Raw genomic sequence first — 20068 nt, 5'->3', positions numbered from 1 at the left:
AGGGAGAAATTCCTTCGGGCTGTGTCAAATTTTTCTCACACACATTCCCTTACCTCCCCATCTCCCACCCTTCCACCTCATGGATCACAACATCATCCATATACAACCATTCTCCATTTACCACTGTCTTCTGTCCTCTCCCATCCTTCCTCAATAGACACTCCCCTCTTCCCCAAAGCCCCCATCACCCTATCCATCCATCTCATCCTAGGTCGACCCCTCATGTTCACTCCTTCCACACCTCTTTTACTAGTCTTTCTTCACTCATTCTTTCCATGTGTCCAAACCATCCTAATACTCTTTAATCCACCATATCTCCCAATTCCCTTTCCACCCCCGTTCTCTTCCTCACTTCATTTCTCACTCTAGCCTAGTAACCCCTATCATACTTCTCAGACACCTCATCTCTTAACACAATCAAACTCCTTCTCTCTTATGTTCCATGTTTCTGCCACATACAGTGCTGTCGGCACAATCACTCCTTCATACAATCTCTTAGCATCCATTCCCAAATGTCTATTTCTCTTTACACTTTTTAATCCAAGGCATTTACTTGTTTTTCTCAATCTACATCCTACCTCCACCTCCATTCCTCCCTTTTCTGCCACATTCACACCCAAGTATTTAAAACTATCCACTTCTTCCAGTCTCTCTCCCTTAATACTCACTTCCAGTCTGCTGCCACTTTCACCCCTTGTACATCTCATCACCTTACTTTTACCACATACTGTATATACTTATGCTTATTCCTCTTTTTTTAAACACTGTTTAAAATCACCAATTCCTTTTTGAAATAGAATTTATCATTATCTTAACCCCACTGGGCCCTCCCACAGGTTTGTCATGGAAGAAATGTTGGGGCATTATCTATGTTGTGCCATTTGAGTGTTTTAGACACTGGACTATTGGAAGAAAAGGGGCACACCAATTGTCAGGTTTAGTATGACAGACTAGAGGAAAAATATTTCAAATTAACATAAACAGATCCTAGACCTAATCTACAGAAAATGGGTGTAAGCCCCTCAGGGTTGCACCTCAAGCTGTGAGTGTTCATAGGTTTTGAAAAAGGGCAGCAGGAAGAGGATTCTCTAATACATCCATCTTGCAGGACCACATGTTGGTCCTAATCATTGCTACCTGTGTAGGGAAGAAAAGTGTATTATAAAAGCACCTGTAACTTGGGATGATAAATAAGAAATAGGATATAATTCCAGTTTGGTTTACCTGTAAAGCTAACTCTCTTGTAGGTGAGAGAATAAGAGCTCTGGCCCCTGCTTTAGCCATATGCATCTTCAGACGTTCAAACAAGGGAATGAGAAAACAAGCAGTCTTGCCACTGCCTGTGCGTGCCATTGCTACCACATCTCTTCTTTCTAAAATAACTGGGATGGTCTGCAGAGAAAATGTAATAATTTGTAGTATTAGAAAAAATCCAAATATGCATGTTTATAAACAAAATGTAAATAGTTTTCATAAATAACAATTCTCATACAGTATTTTAATTATATCATTTGAATGAACTATGAATACAACTGTGGTTAGAGTTTTATCAAGAGATCTTGATATGCTTCTTCTTTCACATGGTAAGAAATTTCCCCTTCTTGCAGGGTCCTGTTAGTATTCAGGATGTTTTCTTTGCAAAAAGATGGGTGGGCCAAATGGGAAACTACTATCACTATTACTTCTACTACTACTACGACTATTATTATTATTATTATTACAAAAATATGAAAAGAAGAAAAAATCTTTATTGTACGAGTCAAGGCCTGAACAAAATCAACTAATTACCTTCCTTTGAATGGGAGTTGGCACTTTGTATCCTTTCTTCATTATTCCTCGGTACACATTATGACTTAGGCCCATTACCTGAAAGTAATAGTCATACTGTAGGATTTCATCAATAGTATTTGGAACCAATCAAAATATTGCCCTGGTTCTTTCCTGCACAAGCAAATTGTACCACACGTAATCACCACATGAAAGATGATAAACACCTCTTCCAAGATTACCCTTCTCCAACCTTACCCAAAAAACAACACATCTCTTTATTGAGTGACTTGTATGCTAATTTCATAGCTATTTCTATTTACCAGGGAGCCTTGGCTTATCTTGTGCAGGAGACTCAGAACTTCCAAGGAAATCAGCCACAGCAAATGACCCAGCCTATGTTATTCAGTGAAGAGATTTTGTGAATTTCTTTTGAGTGATTGGGGAAGAATATTGTGGGTTTAGGAAAGTAAGAGGATACATAGATATTTTTTATTTATTTTGGAGTAAGGCAAATATATATATATTTTTTTTTCCAAAATGTATGGATGACTTTTCAGCTTGAAACTGGAGGAGGGATAAGAGATGTGTTGCAGATGCATGGGATTGGGGGATGGAGGTTGAGATAAATCAACAGATTTTACCAGAGTAATAAAGTGAGTAGCTTAAGGTGGGGATGCACCAGGGCTGTGTAATGTCACTGGGTAAATGAATAAGGTGGTACAAGAGGTAAATGTGAGGATGTGATGGTCAGGACTTTCAAGATGGTGAGAATGAAGGGAAGTAGGAGATAAGCCAGTTATTGTTTTTAGACAACATAACATTTGTGAGTGGGTCAGAGAAGGGGCTGAGGCAGCCAGTAGCAAGATTGAGAGAATACATGAAAAGAAAATTGAAAGTAAATAGGGGCAAAATTCTATGTATATACCAATAGGCTTCTTCCCTATTTATAAGGGAAATAGCCAACCAAGGCATGAACCCCCCCATCTATCAATCATTTCCCTTTTATCTTAGCTCCTTGTGGATGAAGAGTCATCCCTGTCCCCTGCCCACATCAGATGCAATGCAGCAGGACACAGTACATCCACAACAGGGCCTTCCACTTCATTTAAATGGCACCTTGCCTCTTTGTTTCCTCATGCAAAAAAGGAGCAGCCAAGAAGAAAGCCCTTCAGGCCATGTCAATCTATATTCAATTCACAACCATTCTCTATTACACTTACCACTTTCCTACTCCTTCCCCTACTCTTACTTGGTACTCCCCACAAGTTTACTGCATCAATTTTTGCCTTCCACACTCTTTGTTTGTCTTTCCTCATTCATTCTTTCCATGTGCCAAAATAATCCTAGCATTCTTCCATCTACCCTATCTGACAGCTCTCTCTCCACCCACTGCTCTCCCCCTCACCTCTTTATTCTCTATTCATCCTCCTAAAACCCACCATACTTCCCCAACGCTTCATCTCTAGGCAGAAGAGATATTTAATCCTCCTTTCTACCTTCATTAAATTCCTGGTCTCTGCCTTTTACAGTGTCACAGGCACAATCGTCCCTTCATACAGTCTTTTCCCATCCACACCGAGATACCCATTTCTCATGACATTTTTCATTTCCCAAAGAAACTTGCTTCCCTCACACTAGTTTACCCACACCCACACAAGAGGACAGGATGGCAGTGAGTTGGAGGTAAATTTTTAAGGAAAGGGGCTGGAGAAAACAGAAAGTTGTATGTATTCAGGATTAAATGTTCCAAGAAACAGGAGCAGGGATGAGGGTGAATTACTGAGTAAGGGAAGTGAATTCATGTCTTGGAGGAATGAAGTGTCATGAAAAATAGGTATCTGGGGATGAACACAAAGGGGTGATTGTGCCTAAGATACTGTATGTGGCAATTTTGAAATTTAAGGAGGCAGAATGAAGTTTAAATGTGTTTGAAATGAAGTGTTTAAGAAGTTTGGTGGGGGTTTTGAGGATGTGAGAAATGAGGAGGAAAAGTGGAGTGGGGGGTGGAAAGAGAGCTGATATGGTTAACCGAGAATACAAGCATAAATTGTGTGGAAGTCAAAGATGGATGGAGCAAATTTAATGGGAAGACTGACAATGAGATGGATGGATGGAGAGGGTGAAGGGGGCCTTGGGTAAAGTGGGAGGTGTGCTGAGCAGAAATGGGAGAAGACAAGAGGTATTTACCATTTACCCAGTTGTATTTTACAGGAAGGGAGCTATGCTCATAGTGACCCACTTTTGTATCTTTCAGTATCCAGTTTACTATTAAATTCTAGTATAGTTTTTGCACTCACTGTTTTCTCATCCAATTTGTTTCAGATATCTACCACTCTGTGTGGGAAGCTATTCTTTCTCAGATCTCTTCTGTAACTATCCTTTTTTAAGTTTCTTTTCATGTCCTCTTGTTTTTCTCTTATCCCACTTTAATAAATCATCTCTATCAAGGACTTCCATCCCTTTCATAATTCTGTAGATGGTTAGTAGATCTCTTTCTCTTCTTTGTTCCAGCGAAGATGTGAGTGGAGTGGTTGTGAATAAATAAATCAATGCAACTCAAAGGAATTTTTTCTTGTCCTCTGTAAATTCTTTTGTGAATGAGGGGGCAGAGTTGCCATGTAATGAAATTGAGGTAAACCAGCTTCAGCTGTTGGGCACAGATGTGGAAATGCAGTGTCTTGCTGCATTGCTTCTGACCCGGGCTGTGGGCAAGAGATAGGGATGGCCCTTCCAAAGTGCTAAGATAAAAGGGACAACATATGAGTGTTGGGTAGGTGTGGGATGGGTGAAGGGTTGGTGTATGCCTTGACAACCTCCCTTATATGGGGGAAAGGCCCTTTTGATACATGTGTATATGTATATGTTTTGAATGAGTGTTGGGATAAACAGTACAAGCCAGATTTAACAAATTCCCAATTAGCTGAACCCTGATCTAATGGAAATTTAAAATCAAGAGTGGAATATCCTGGTTTATTGGTAAAATTTTTGCTAAATCGGGAGCTTTTCCGTTATCTGGTTGTGCACATGAAATACATTGTGTATTACAATTGTCACATAGTAGTGTCACACAATAGGTTATGTAGCAGTGTCATGCAGTAGCTCATGTAAGTTGTGTTAGGTAATGCTCATCCATATATCCCTATGAGAGTTATATAATGTTGTATTTACCTAGGTGTACCTAGTTGTATTTTGTGAGAAGAGAGCTATGCTCCTAGAGACCCCCTTTTGTATCTTTCTGCATCCATTTTTTTTAGTCATGTTTAGTTTTAACACTCATTGTTTCCTCATTCAGTTTATTCCAGATATCTATCACTCTATGTGGGAAGCTATTCTTTTTCTGATCTCTTCTGTAACTGTCTTTCTTAACTTTCTTCTTGTGTCCTCTTGTATTTCTTCTGTCCCATTTTAGTAGGTCGTCCCTATCAAGAATTTCCATCCCTTTCATAATTCTGTAAATTGTTAGCAAATCATCTCTTTCTCTTCGTTGTTCTAGGGTTGGTAGATTTAGTTTATCCAATCTTTGTCCGTAGTTTAGGTTTTTTTGGAACTAGGTGTTCATAGTGATGCTGCATATTCCAATTTTGGTCTTATCAGTGTAACTAGTATTTTCTCTACCATGTGGTCAAAGGCTACTTTCATTGATCTTAAGAACTTAAAAGTTTCTCCAACTAATTTGTTGACATGTTTGTCTGGTGTCATGTCATTTGAGATAGTTACTCCTAGGTCTCTTTCCGAGTTTACTTTTTTAACTTCCTTTGTACCAATTTTATATTTAACCCAAGATTCTATTTTTGCTTTTTCCAAATTCCATTATACTACATTTCTTAATGTTGAAGTTCATGTCACTCTTCTGACTCCAGACTTTGTCCAGGTCTTCTTGGAAAGATTTGCAGTCTTTCTCGGTACTTACTCTCTTTAACAGTTTTGCATTATCTGCAAACAAGTTCATATAACATTCCATGCCTTCATCCATATCATTTATATAAATAGCAAACATTATTGGTGTCAATACAGAGCATTAGGGGTCTCTGCTTATCATATCTTCTCAATTTGAGTTCTTGTCTCTAAATACCACCCTCATTTTTCTTCCATTCAAGAAATATTTCATCCATTCTAATAATTTTCCTTGTATTCCACCTATTGTCTTAATTTTTCTGAGTAGCTTTTTGTGTGGTATTTTGTCAAAAGCCTTTTGTAAGTCCAAGAAAGCACAATCTGCCCATCTGTCTCTTTCTTGTATTATTTCTATTATCTTGAGTAAAAGCATATTAAGTTTGTAGTACATGATCTTCCACTTCTAAAACCATATTGTTTAGGGTTTAGTATATTGTTCTATTCCAAGTGTTTAATCCATTCATTTTTAATAACTTTGTATGATGGGGGTTACTAGGCTAGATAGAGTGAGAAATAAGGAGGTGAGGAGGAGAACAGGGGTGGAAAGAAAGTTGGGAGATAGGGTTGATGAAAGAGTATTAGGATGGTTTGGACACATGGAAAGAATGAGTGAAGAAAGACTAGTAAAAGAGGTATGGAAGGCAGATGTGGAGGGAGTGAACATGAGGGGACCTCCTAGGATGAGGTGGATGGATGGGGTGAAGGGGGCTTTGAGGAAGAGGGGAATGTCTGTTGAGGAAGGACGAGAGAGGACATGGAATGGAATGGACATGGAATGGGTGGGGGGACTGGGGGTGAGGTAGTATGTGTGAGCAAAATTTGACACAGCCCAAAGGGATTTCTCTCCGTCTTCTCCTTTTATGCATGGGGGGATGGAGAGGGGGGGTCACCGATTTAATAAAGCAGCCTTGCTGTGGATGTACTGTGTCTTGCAACACTGCTTCTGACCCAGGGCAGTGGACAAGGTGCAGGGATGACCCGTCATCCAGGAGGTGCTAAGATGAGAGGGAGGGTGGAGGGGTGTGGAGTGTATTCAGGGATGGAATGGGTGGGAATGATTTTATGCCTTTTCCTTTTTGGCTATCTCCCTTGTAAGGGGGAAAAAGCCTTGGTATATGTATGTAACTTTGCTATTGTGCTTGTAAAGGATACCAGTCTATAGTTTGTTGGAATTTCTTTGTCTCCTCCTTTGTATATTGGTACAATATTTGCATTTTGCAGTCATTTGGATTGCCACTGAAGTGCCTCCTACTACTGGATAATGCCCCAGCACATCCCCTCGACATGCAGGCACATCTTCCCCAACACCTGGATTTCATTACAATTAAATTCCTGCCTCTGAACACCACTTCCATTCTGCAACCAATGGACCAGCAGGTCATTTCTAATTTCAAGAAGCTGTACACACGTTATGTTTGAACGCTGCTTCAGCGCTACCACCGACACAGACCTAATCCTGCGAGAATTTTGGAAGTCCCACTACAACATCTTGCACTGTGTCAAGATGATTAGCAAGAGCTGGGAGCAGGTTACCATCAGGACTCTACAGGCAGTGTGGAAGAAGCTTTGGCCATCATTAGGTAGGGAGCGGGACTTCAAGGGCTCTAAGCCTGCTGGTCCATTGGTCATCTTGGACATCGTTGTGCTAGGGAGGGACCTGGGCCTGGAGATGGAGGACAGGGATGTCGAGGAGTTAGTAGGAGAGCACGAGGATGAACTGACCACCAAGGAGCTGAAGGAGCTACATCAGGATCAGGTTACTGAACTGGCCTGGGAACAGCAAGAGGTTGAGGGAGACAACGATTGTGTTTAGGGCCCCACCACGGGGGAGGTGAAGGAGGCCTGTGTAATGTGGAGGAAGCTCTATGATTTCGTGGAGGTCACACACCCGGACCAAACACTAATGAGCCATGTTGCAGGCCAAATGAATTGGTCATGCCTCACTACCACCAAATCCTACAAACACGGCACCAGCAAGCAACCATCACAGAGTTCTTCCAGACTCATGCCAAATGACAGCACCCTGATGAGGGTTCTGCTCCAGCTGAAGGAGCACCTCTTTCAGAGGGGGGCCAGTAAGCCCCCACCACTCCACCACCTCCTCACTCCCATCCCCCTATGCCAGCTGCAAGCCTTACCATCTATAGGTATAAAAGACTGCTTTTTTCATTATATTTCTTACCTTGTAAGTGGTCTTTAAGATTGATTTTTTGGCATTAATGTTGCAGGATCATAATCATACCTATTTATGTCCATTTGGTGATGGGCTTCATCATATCAGAGGGAAAAAAGTAGAATTTTTTGAGGTCGGGAATGGATTAATTAAATTAACATTGATTTAAATGGGAAATAGTGTTTCCATTTACGCGAATTTCTATTTATGTGGTGTACAGAACGGATTAATCATTTTAATAGAGGTGCCACTATATTTACAGAACTTCAGCCTCCATGCGATAATGCTTTTATATATCCTAGATAAAAATGGATGTGACTTTTGGCTTTTTCAGGTCAAAAATCATGGGAAGAAGTACACTAACATATGAAAATATGAAAAAGTTGTTTTTTGAATAGGTCTCAGCTCCCATGTTCTAGACTTTGTACTATTCAGTGGCCTGGAGGTAAATTTTCATTTGAATAATCCAAATCTAAGAGGCATGTGACCCTGCTGAAAAGAGAAAGATTACATAACAGAGTACAATGTTCTTCATTAATAATAACAGAAACCAAATATTGGAATAAAAAAAAAATGAAGAGGAAAGAAATATTCATCATTTCACTAATGGAATTTAGGTCATAGCTAGAGACATATTGATATAGCTATAGATCGACAGACAGACATATAAATACAGGGAGGCCAGAGAGAGGAGAGAATATTAGAAGAGAAAAGGAAAAAGAGGAGAGAAAAAGAGAAGTAGGGTGGAAGAGAAAGTGAGAGGAGGGAGGGGGGAGGGAGAAATACGTATGTGTATACATGTATATAAAATATATATATATATATATATATATACACACACACACACACACACATATATATATATATATATATATATATATATATATATATATGTACATATATATATACACACACACACTTTCGTCAAATGGACGGCGAGAATTAGTGTACCGAAGAAAAAGGAAAATCTACGTGGATCCCAACGTCCAGGAAGTGCCTTATTGTATTTATAGGGAAGGGGAGTGCTCGTGGTGTAGTGGGGGAGTGATAGGGAAGAAGGGAAGGGATTATTGAGGGAAATGGAAGGAAATAAGGAAGAGAGGGAGGCCAGGCGTCTTGTAAACAAGAGGCAGACCGACAATAATGATTTTGGTGACGACGGGATCAACAAAAATGTAAAGATTAGAAGTATAGATAAGAGCAGCACAGTGGAGGGTGATGATAGTAGTTCCCAGGGATTTAAAGAGGGTGGGGGACCAACCTCCCCTGATTGGCAAGACTAGAGAAACTTGATAAGATGACCGAACATTGGGAAAACAGGTTCAGTTACGTAGCCAAAATTGCGCAGAGAGTTGAAAAATTGGAAGAACTAGAGAAGGCGAACAAAAATTTAACTAATGAAATAGAAGAATTAAAAAGACAGTTAAAAGACGTAAAAGAGGAGAATAAAGAATTAAAGAGGAATAATAAAGACAACAAAGAGGCCATAGCAAAGGAAGCACAGGGTTGGAAAAAATCCAGGAAAACAGTAAAGTTGCATTTACTGACATAATTAAACAGCAAATGAGAGAACAAACTGAAGACTCAGTTATCAAAGTGATGAGACAGAAGGAGATTATAGTAAAAGACTTAGCAGATAAAAAGAAATGTATAATTATATTAGGAATGGAAGAGAAACATAACCTAGATAGAACTTCAAGAATCAATGAGGAAAACGTAAGCAGTTTACTAGAATTAGTTCAGGAAGATGAACCTGAAATCATGAAACAAATTGAAGAGATGTATAGACTCGGAAAGTATAGTACAGATAAGACAAGACCAATTAAGATTAAATTCAGGTCACAAACGACGGCAGAGAATATCTTAACAAAAACAGGGAAACTAGCAGCAAGTGAATATAAACAGGTATGGATAAAAAGAGAAATGAATAAAGAGGAAAGAGAGGAGGAAAAATTAAAAGACATGAAGCTAAGGAAAAAAACGAGATGAGAACAGAGTCAGACAAAGAGAAATTCTATTGGATAGTGAATATGAAAGTAAGGAAATACAACATACTAGAGAAAAACAAAAGGGAAACAGAGAATACAATGGAAGTGGCAGAAAACTAAGAGTATCTTACACAAATATAGCTGGATTAATAACAGGGTTGAATGAGCTGAATGATTATTTGAAGGAAAAAGAATTGGACATAATGGGAATTGTAGAAACAAAATTAAAAGGTCCACTACCACCCAACAGTGTAGGACATGATGCATATAATTATTGGATTAGAAACAGAGAGACAAAGCAAGGGGGTGGAGTTATGTTCCTGACTAAGAAGGATATAAACGTGAGGTGTGTCACATATGGAAAGAATACAGTAGAGATGATTATGATTGAAGTGGAAGACAGAGATAAGAAGAGCAGAAAGTTTGTGATAAATTGTGTGCCTCCAAAAACAGCCTCGTGGGAAGAGAGTGAACATAAAAGTATGTTAGAGGACACAAAGATAACATTAACCCCTTCCATACGGTGCCGCACACGTAGGCGTCATGAGGAGCAAGTGGATTCGCGACGCTGCCATATCGGCGTCTTGATTATATTTATTGTAGTCGCCCCTGTGTTTTTACATTCTCCCAAATGCGCCCTGAATCCCATTCTCTGTGGTTTTCAAAATTCGCGGGTGAAAGAGAGAACGATCGATATAAGCGGTGACTATATTTTATGATGCGAATATTATTACGTTACGTCATACGGCTGGCATTGGCTGCTGCCCGCGAGATTTAAGTCCCGTACTGAAGTGGTTAAATAAGATAATGGAAGATGGAGGAATAGTTATGATGGGTGACTTTAATTGCAAAGAAGTCTGCTGGGAAGAGATGACAGTAAAGGGTGGAGACGGCTCATGGGGAAATGTTCTACTCGAGATGATTATTGACCATACAATGACACAGTGGATACAGGAGAACACTAGGTATAGAAATGAAGAAACATCGAGACTAGACTTAATAATTACATCTGAACCTAGAATAGTGGAAAAGATTGCATATAAAACACCATTAAGTAAAATGATTGAACTGGAACTAAATGCGGAAAAATACATGAAAAGAAATGAACAATATAGAAAAGGAAGAATGTATGAAAAAACAAACTTTGATAAAATAAGAGAATTCTTTCAAAAAGAAAACTGGGAAGGAATATACATAGAAGAAACAACAGTGGAAGAGAAATGGAATATTTTGACAAAAATTTATAAAAAAAAAAAAAAAAAAAAAAAAGGAGTGGAAGAGTATGTCCCAAGACAAAAACAAGAAAAAGAATATGTAAAGTGCTGGTACAAAAAAAATTGTAGGGAGTTAAAAGACAAAAGAGACAAAGCTTGGACCAAATGGAAGAAAGACAAGACCTGAAAAATGGAAAATATATACCTGTTATAGAAATGAATATGTACAAGCGTGCAGAGAGGAAAAGAGAAAATATGAAAAAGATGTCATAGAAAAATGTAAAGATCAATCAAAACTATTTTACAGATTTGTAAACAACAAACTGAAAAACAAACAAGATTTGGAGAAATTAAGACAAGGAGTTGAATACACAGAGGAAATAGAAATGGTGGAAATTATGAACAAACATTCTAAATCAGTGTTTACAAGGTAGAACATACAACCTGAAGAGATCGAATGGAAAGAGAAAGTCCCCCCTATGAAAGAAATAGAAGTAACAAAGAATGAAATATTGAAACACTTGAGTAATCTTGATGTCAGAAAATCGCATGGACCAGATGAAATAGCAAACTGGATTTTAAAAGAATGCAGGAATGAACTGGCAAAATACATAGCATAATAAACAGTTCCTTGAAAGAGGGAAAAGTTCCAGAAGATTGGAAAAAAGCAAATATAGTACCTATATATAAAGGGGGAAATAAAGAAGACCCTACCAACTATAGACCAGTCTCTCTAACAAGTACAATAGCAAATTTTGTAAAAGAATTATCAAAAGTAGATGGGTAAAATATTTAGAAAAAAAAAAAAAACAATGTGCTAAATCCAAGGCAATTTGGGTTCAGACAAGGACGATCATGTGTCACCAATTTAATATGTTTCTATTCAAGGCTAATAGATATAATACAAGAAAGAGATGGATGGGCTGATTGTACATTTCTAGACCTAAAAAAAGCTTTTGACAAAGTACCACATACGAAGTTGCTTAAGAAATTAGAAACTTTAAGAGGAATACAGGGCAAACTGCTTAAATGGATGGAAGACTTTTTGCAAGGAAGAAAAATGAGAGTAGTGATAAGAGACAAACACTCAAAATGGGATGAAGTAATAAGCGGTGTTCCACAAGGAACAGTTCTGGCCCCAATAATGTTTGCTATATATATTAATGATATGGATGAAGAAATTAAAAGTTATATAAGCTTCTTTGCAGATGATGCAAAACTATTAAAAAAAGTGAACACGGAAGATTGTGAGTCACTACAGTGATCTAAATAAAGTATGGGAATGGAGTGGGAAGTGGGAGATGGAGTTCAACACTAAAAAGTGTAGTATAATGGAATTTGGAAAAAGCAAAAACAGAATAACAGGATCATATAAATTGGGAGAAGGAATAAAAAAAGTAGAAAATGAGGACCTGGGAGTCATTGTTATGAATAATATGTTACCTGAGAAACATATAAGATTTTTGGAGAACAATCAAAGTGGCATTTACATACCTGGATGAAGAAATGGTGAAGAAAATTCTAATCACTCTGATAAGACCAAGATTGGAATATGCAGCAACGATGTGGTCACCAAGTACAAAAAAAAAAGTATAAAAAACTTGAAAGAATACAAAGAGCAATTACAAAATTGGCACCAACACTCAAAACTATCATATGAAGAGAGACTAGCAAAACTTGGACTACAGACACTAGAGCAAAGAAGAGAGAGGAGATTTGATAGCTATTTACAGAATCATGAAAGGCATAGAAATTATTGATAGAGAGAACCTGATAAAATGGGATGATAGAAATACAAGAGGACACGGAAAGAAAATCAAGAAAGACAGCTGTAGAAGAGTTCTGAAAAAGAACAGCTTTCCTCACAGAGTAATAGATAGTTGGAACAAGTTAGATGAGAAAGTGGTGTTTGCAAAAACAATACATGAATTTATAGTTTAGATAAAATGAGATATGAAGATGGGACACCACGAGCATAGCTCTCCTTCCTGTAAAATACATCTAGGTAAATACACACAAGAGGAAATGGGAAAGAAAATTAATATTTCACAGTTTTTACATACCTGGAATCCACCAGATTTCTTTTTTTTTCTGTTTTGATTTGCAACCAATTTTGAGGTGTCCATTTCCCCTTCTGATGCATAACCATCCACTGGGGCATCAGCAACACCCCAAATATCCTTTTCTTTAACCATGATGGCACCTGTGGATTAAACAATCAAATCTGAGCACAATTTGCCAACATTTATATAATGTGCTAAGTATGTACAAATGTACTCAACAAGTACATTCTGGGATACTTTGTATGTATATATGTACACACATACATACATATTTACCTAGTTGTATTTTACGGGACGGGAGCTATGCTCGGGTCACTATGAGCATAACTCCCATCCCATAAAATACAACTAGGTAAATATATATATATTAGCTTCGATGCCACTAAGACTTGGGCACTTGTGTTATTATTCCGTAGGCCCCATGCCTTCTCCTTCTCTTAAGTATGTTTCCACCAAATCTTCTATAATCAGAGTTAAAGTTTCTTGATGGGTTGAATTAAAATGGAGGTATAGTTTTCAGGGATCCTCTTACATCCCACCAAGCTGCCTTAGCTCCAACGTCACTATTTAATTCATCCAATAATTTTGAACATTACAAATAAGTGCCACCCTTCTAGGGCATGACTTTACCTCCATGCACCAATAATTTTTCTCCATCCTTTTCTCCAATCAGAAAGACTGTTATACTGTCTCAGAAATCTTGTTTATGCAAGCAGAATGAGCTCTGTGTTTACATTCAGTCACATCAGCACCTCTTGATATCCTAATCTATATTTACAAATACAAGATGGTAACTCTGGCATTCTGCAAATCTGCAACTATACAACTTGCAGTCAGCCATTACAACCTAATAAGACTTACATTCCTCTCCACCTACCCCTCTATCTACCTGCCTCTTACAGGGCTCGGCAGCTACCCTTGGTCGTCCCGACCAATGATATCTACTGCCCTCTTACAGGGCTCGGCACTGAAGTATCGCAAACCATCTAGCAAATATGCCCCTAAGATTCTTATGCTTAAATAAGTTCCGAATAGCTGTATGATCAGTCCATACTCTGATTGGATATCCCAGTATCATATCTCTAAAACTTTCTAATGAATATATCACTGCTAATATTTCAAAGTTCCATTTCTCTCTTGCATAAGTATTCCTCCTAATCCTATGTCAGATGCATCAATGCAAAGAATGAATTCTTGATCATAGTCTGGAAATATTAAAATTGGAGAACTCATGAGTTTATCTTTCAACTTATCAAAAGCTTCCTGTTGTAAGGTCCCCACATGAACTTTGAGTTCTTCCTCAACAAAGAACTTAATGGATTAGCAATGTCAGCATATCATTGAATAAATTTTCTATAATATCCTGTCAATCCTAAAAAGCTTCTAACCTTGTCTACATTGGTTGGAACTGGAAAATTCTTCACTGCTTCAACTTTTGAATTCACTGTATTAAGTCCATGTCTATCTTAAGTCCCAAATAACTAAAACTGTCTTGCAAGAACTTACATTTTTCAAGTTTTACTTTCAATCCTGCTTCAACTAGTCTTGAGAATATCAAATCTAATTTCTTAAAGTGCTCAACCGCTGTCCGGGAAACTATTAAAATGTCATCTAGGAATACACTGGCAGTGTTTCCTAACAATCCATCTAGAATTGTATTCATTAATATCAATGGTTAGAAGACTGTGGTGTTGATTACTTCAAAAAATGGCTTGGAAATTCTCCAGACCTAAATCCCATTGAGCACGTATGGCATATAATTAAAAAAGAGCTTCAAGATCGTGACGTCTCCACTGTAGCTAAGCTAAAAACAGAAATACAGGATATTTGGGATAATATTATTCCTCAACACATACAAAACCTGGCAAGATGCATCCCGGCACGTTTGGAGAAGGTCATAAAGCTTAAAGGAAAATCGCTTGGTAAATAAGGTATGTAATAAGCCATTTATAGGTCTTTAAACGATTATTTAAATGTCACAAGTGTTTACATTTGTGTCTCATTAATTACGCGCCCAAACTTTTCGCGGCCACTGTATATACACATATACATATATATATACAGTCAAACCTCGAAAGCCCGGACCTCAAATGCCCGGACCCTCGCATGACAGGTCGAAATGAACAAAGGGCGGACTTTTCAAGCAACGTTTCCTATTTGTCCGGTAGGTGGCAGCAATGGCCGTACACGTATACTCAAACCCGGCCCAGTCAAGCCGCCACCAGGGCTGTCGTTTCGTAGAATTTTGTACCAAAACGTAGTAAAATAGCGGCATGTGGCAACTGCACAAGGACATGAGGAAATTTTTTCTACATAGCGGGCTGTTAAAAACATTGAAAAACTCAAACTTTTGTTTAAAAATCATAGAACCAAGTTATCAAATAATAAATGGTACATCAAAATATGACTTTTATTGGTAATTATGTTACTTATAAAATATTATACCCCAAAAGATACGTTATTTCACAGTGTAGGAAAAAATTTGACGCTAAAGTTTCAGCTTTCTTTTAGCACCGGGGCTGCCATTTCATAGAATTTTGTACCAAAACGTAGTAGAATAGCGGCATGTGGCAACTGCACAAGGACATAAGGAATTTTTTTCTACATATCAGCGGGCTGTTAAAAACATTCAAAAACTCAAACTTTTGTTTAAAAATCATAGAACTAGTTATCAAATAATAAATGGTACATCAAAATATGACTTTTATTGGTAATTGTGTTACTTATAAAATATTATACCCCAAAAGATACGTTTCTACGGTGTAGAAAAAAGTCTACGCTAAAGTTTCAGCTTTCTTTTAGCGATAATATATAAAAAAAATTATATCTTACTGAATATGTTAGGGCATGGGGGCCTTATATACATTCAAGAATAAACAAAACAAAACAAAAAATAGAACCAACATTTTGTCAAAGTTTGACAAGTATATATCTTGCTACGAAAGTCTGCACACGCCCGAGAAAAATGTATGCCCCGGTATGGCAACACTCCCATTCTACACGGCAGTGTACAAAACACGGCAACCCTGGCCGCCACCACTGTCCCGCGTGCATACCTTCCGATATTGACAGTGTACGTAATAAAAAATACAGTACAGTACATTAACATGCCTGTATTACAGTTATTATTACAGAATCATTAGTATTATAGTATTATTCATATGTGTTTCTATGCCATATCATACATTACCTATATGTACACCGCTACGAAAATCTATGGGTGTCAGGGCGACATTTTCGATTACCGGACTTTTGGCATGACCGGACCGCCCTTCCCCCCAATTAGTCTGGGCTTTCGAGGTTCAACTGTATATACACACACTGAATGGTCCCCAGTGCAGATATTAATCTTTTTTCAACCACATTAACTTTTTACTTTTAATTCCATGTCATCACGAACGAGACTAACAATGTGCTCATCAACGAGGGCATTGCTAGTCTTATTTGTGATGACATGGAATTAAAAGTAAAAAGTTAATGTGGTTGAAAAAAGATATATATAGATTGACCTCTCACTAACGGACACCGCATTACCGGATATCGGATGCAACGGACAAAATCCCCTGGTCCAGTGCAACAGTCTAAATTTCGCGGGTAGGGTGAATGCGTCCGTTAGTTAGGCTTTTGTCCGCTGAGTGGCTGATGGCATGATGGCGCGCACTTTGTTTTGTTTACTAGTTAACAAGATCGTGATGTCAGAGGTGCGCCAGGCTATTGACACGCTCATAACTTACGTTGATCTCTCTGCTAACGGTGACATTCAGGCTTATTATGAACACTTTAAGAGAATTACTGATTCGTGAACAGTATCAGAAAGGGAAACAGTTAAAATTGGACTCCTTTTTCAAGCAGAAAACCACTCCAAATCAACGGATTATTCACATCAACAGACACCGTTACCCCCCTTTTAGTCCATTAATGAGAGGTAAATCTGTATATATATATATACAGACGCTCCTCAACTTACGTTTTAGTTACGTTCCGAACGGCCGAATGTGACATGAAAATGAACGTAAGTTGTTACTGTACGTTCCAGTAATGTATGACCGTTCATACTGTACTATACATCCATAAATTCTATTACCATATCTTATAAAACACCCCTAAATCATTAATTATAAACATAACATTGTAAAATAAAAACATTAATTTCAAATAAATTAAATTCAAGCAACATAATGTGAGATGGTGGAGGAGAAGGAGGAGGAGGAGGAGGAGGCAAGGCACGTTCAGTCTGTCGTTTGTGCCATGTAAACAATGGACGCAGCGTCATGTATAAGTATCGTCTGAACGTCTTGTACTACGGAGAGCACGCTAAATTCAAAAATTCACTCAATTTTTTTTTTAGTCAGTTCAAACGTAAAATCGAAAAAACGTAAAACGAATGAATGTAAGTAGAGGAGCGTCTGTATATATATACATATATTTTTCCCATGTATGGGGGAAAAAGTATGTATGTATATATATATATATATATGTACAGCCCTTGTCCTGAAAGAAAATGCAAGTGAGCAAGAAAGTACTCTCCTAATTTTTTCTCCATAACTGCTAGGCGAGCACTTTTTTCATGCTGTTGGAACTGAATCACAACTCACTAAACAGAGATGTCTTTCTTTTTTCCATAACATGTGAATATTATGAGACCTACCTGTGTCCTTAATAGTAAGTGGGAGATATTAAATTGCTTCTGCATTTTTATGTAGCTGTCTTGTCTTTGAACAGCCAGGGCATTATGTCACCCTGGCTGTTCAATTTATGCTTGGATGGGCTGGTGCGAGAGGTGGATGCAAAGGTAGTGGGTCAGAGATTGGAGATGGTTAAAGAATGGAGTGAAAGAATGAGTGAAGAAAGAATAGTAAAAGAGGTGTGGAAGGTAGAGGTGGAAGGAGTGATCATGAGGGGGCGACCTAGGATGAGATGGATGGATGGGGTAAAAGGGGCATTGGGAAAGAGGGGAATGTCTGTTGAGGAAGGACGGGAGAGGACAAAAGATAGGGGTGAATGGAGAAGGGTTATGTATGTATGATGCTGTGATGCATGAGGGGGAGTGGGTGGGGGAGTATGTATGAGAAATAAATTGACGCAGCCCAAAGGGATTTCTCCCCGTCTTCTCCTTTTCTGCATGATAGGACGGAGAGGGGGGTCCCCGATTTAATGAAGCAGCCTTGGTATGGATGTGCTGTGTCTTACAACACTGCTTCTGACCCAGGGCAGTGGACAAGATACAGGAATAACCCATCAGCCAGGAGGTGCTAAGATAGGAGGGAGGGAAGAGGGTAGATGGGAGTGGAGTATGTAGGGGATGGAATGGGTGGGAGTGGTTTCTATGCTTATATTTTTCTGGCTACCTCCCTTGTAAGGGGGAAAAAGCCTTTGGTATATATATATATGTATGTCTTGTCTTTGTTGTTTAGTACTTAGCCTTGAACTTTACATGTTTTAGTTAATACTCATTATGTATTCCCTATTGGTAGAGGAACTAACCCACCCACTCACCTTGCATGTCTGTCCTATGTAGATTTAGTCTCCTTGTAGTTGCATGCACCTTCCTTCACCTCCACCTTTACTCAATTTCCTTGGTGATAGTTATAGTGCTGTGTTTACCACTGGTTGTTCCTGCCTTTGTACACAAATGACACATGCCCTATCTCAGGTTGCACCTTACAAAAGTTCAAGCACCAAAGCCCTGGAACAAGGTAGGCTTACTCAATGAATATACAACAATGCTTGGTGTCATAGACTAGCCTCTGTGTTCGAGTTGATATATCAAATCTTGGCCGTGATTTGAACAGTTCCTCAATCCAGTAGCTAGTATGATAATTTGCCTCTTAAAGGCATTTTCTCACTCCACAAGGACAGTGAAAAGGTGAGGTGCTTAACTATTTAATTCACACGATATACAAGTTACCTTAGCCAGGTGTATATGGGATACACACAGGGCACAAGCGAGAGAGTCAGAGAGATGCCACTGGTCGTGTCTCTTATTTACCAAAGACTGCACAACACAGTGCCAATGGCAAGTGCCAGTTTATCATAAATATATACCTAACTTACTTTTATTTGCCTGGCTTAACCCCTTCCATATGGCGATGCCTACATAGGCGTCATGAGGAGCAAGTGGGTACACGAGGCTGCCATATCGGCATCTTGATTATATTTATTGTAGTTGTACCTGTGTGACCCTCATACTCTGTAAACTGGTTTCATCATATTTTCTATGGTTATCAAAATTCATGGGTGAAAGAGAGAACGATCGATACAGTGGTGACATTATTTTGTATAATGCGAGTATTATGACGCAACATCGTACGTCTGGCAGCTTATGCTGCCCGGGAGATTTTGGCCCGGCATGAAGTGGTTAACACAAACTATCCACTTATTTTTTTATGTTTATGTGAAGGCTTACAATTGATCAATTTCTAGTTATCTAACAAAAAATGAAAACACCTATAATAATGTGGATGCTACTTCTTTGAGTCATCATTCATGACAACCTCCGAACTCAGACAGAAGTGTCCAAGTCGTGTACTCCTCCACTGCTGGTCTGTAAGTCCTCCTGCAACGGGGCACTCACATGAGAAAAAGCCTAATTCACAAGCCTTATCAACCAATTTCAGATAACCTACTAATTGGTTGAATTTAACATCAATAGGCATTTTCATTTAGGATAGCAAGCTAATATGGCTCATGCTAAATGTGGCTTATGGTGCTCTATTCATGTTTCTTTGTGTCAGTGACACATCATGGAACATGTTACTCTTCATTTCAAATTTAGGCGTGCTGCTTGGTGCGGCCACAAAAATGAGTGCCTTAAAATACAAGCCCTGTATATACATACATACATATACCAAAGGCTTTTTCCCCATTTACATGGGGGGGTAGCCAAAAAGAAAAAGGCATAGAAAACACTCACACCCATTCCATTTCCTATATATTCCACTCCCCTCCACCCTCATCCCCTCCCTC

General features: G+C 38.6%; 1 protein-coding gene across 1 annotated transcript in view; it reads right to left on the bottom strand.

Annotated features, from left to right (window-relative positions):
- Positions 1-18620, bottom strand: part of LOC143040108 (ATP-dependent RNA helicase DDX54) — a 145306-nt gene extending 126686 nt beyond the window's left edge. The window contains exons 1-4 of the mRNA XM_076210800.1: positions 18599-18620; positions 13103-13242; positions 1789-1866; positions 1225-1392 (exon numbers count right to left, since the gene is read on the bottom strand). Coding sequence (XP_076066915.1) covers positions 1225-1392; positions 1789-1866; positions 13103-13242; positions 18599-18605 — 393 coding nt within the window. The 5' untranslated portion in view covers positions 18606-18620. The remainder of the gene's footprint in view (positions 1-1224; positions 1393-1788; positions 1867-13102; positions 13243-18598) is intronic.
- Positions 18621-20068: the final 1448 nt, after the last annotated feature.

Source organism: Oratosquilla oratoria, chromosome 27 (genome assembly GCF_046742065.1).
Source record: "Oratosquilla oratoria isolate Oo_2021 chromosome 27, ASM4674206v1, whole genome shotgun sequence".
Lineage (NCBI taxonomy): Eukaryota > Metazoa > Arthropoda > Malacostraca > Stomatopoda > Squillidae > Oratosquilla > Oratosquilla oratoria.
The sequence above is the reverse complement of the archived record's forward strand: the minus strand, read 5'-3'. Positions and strand labels throughout refer to the sequence as shown.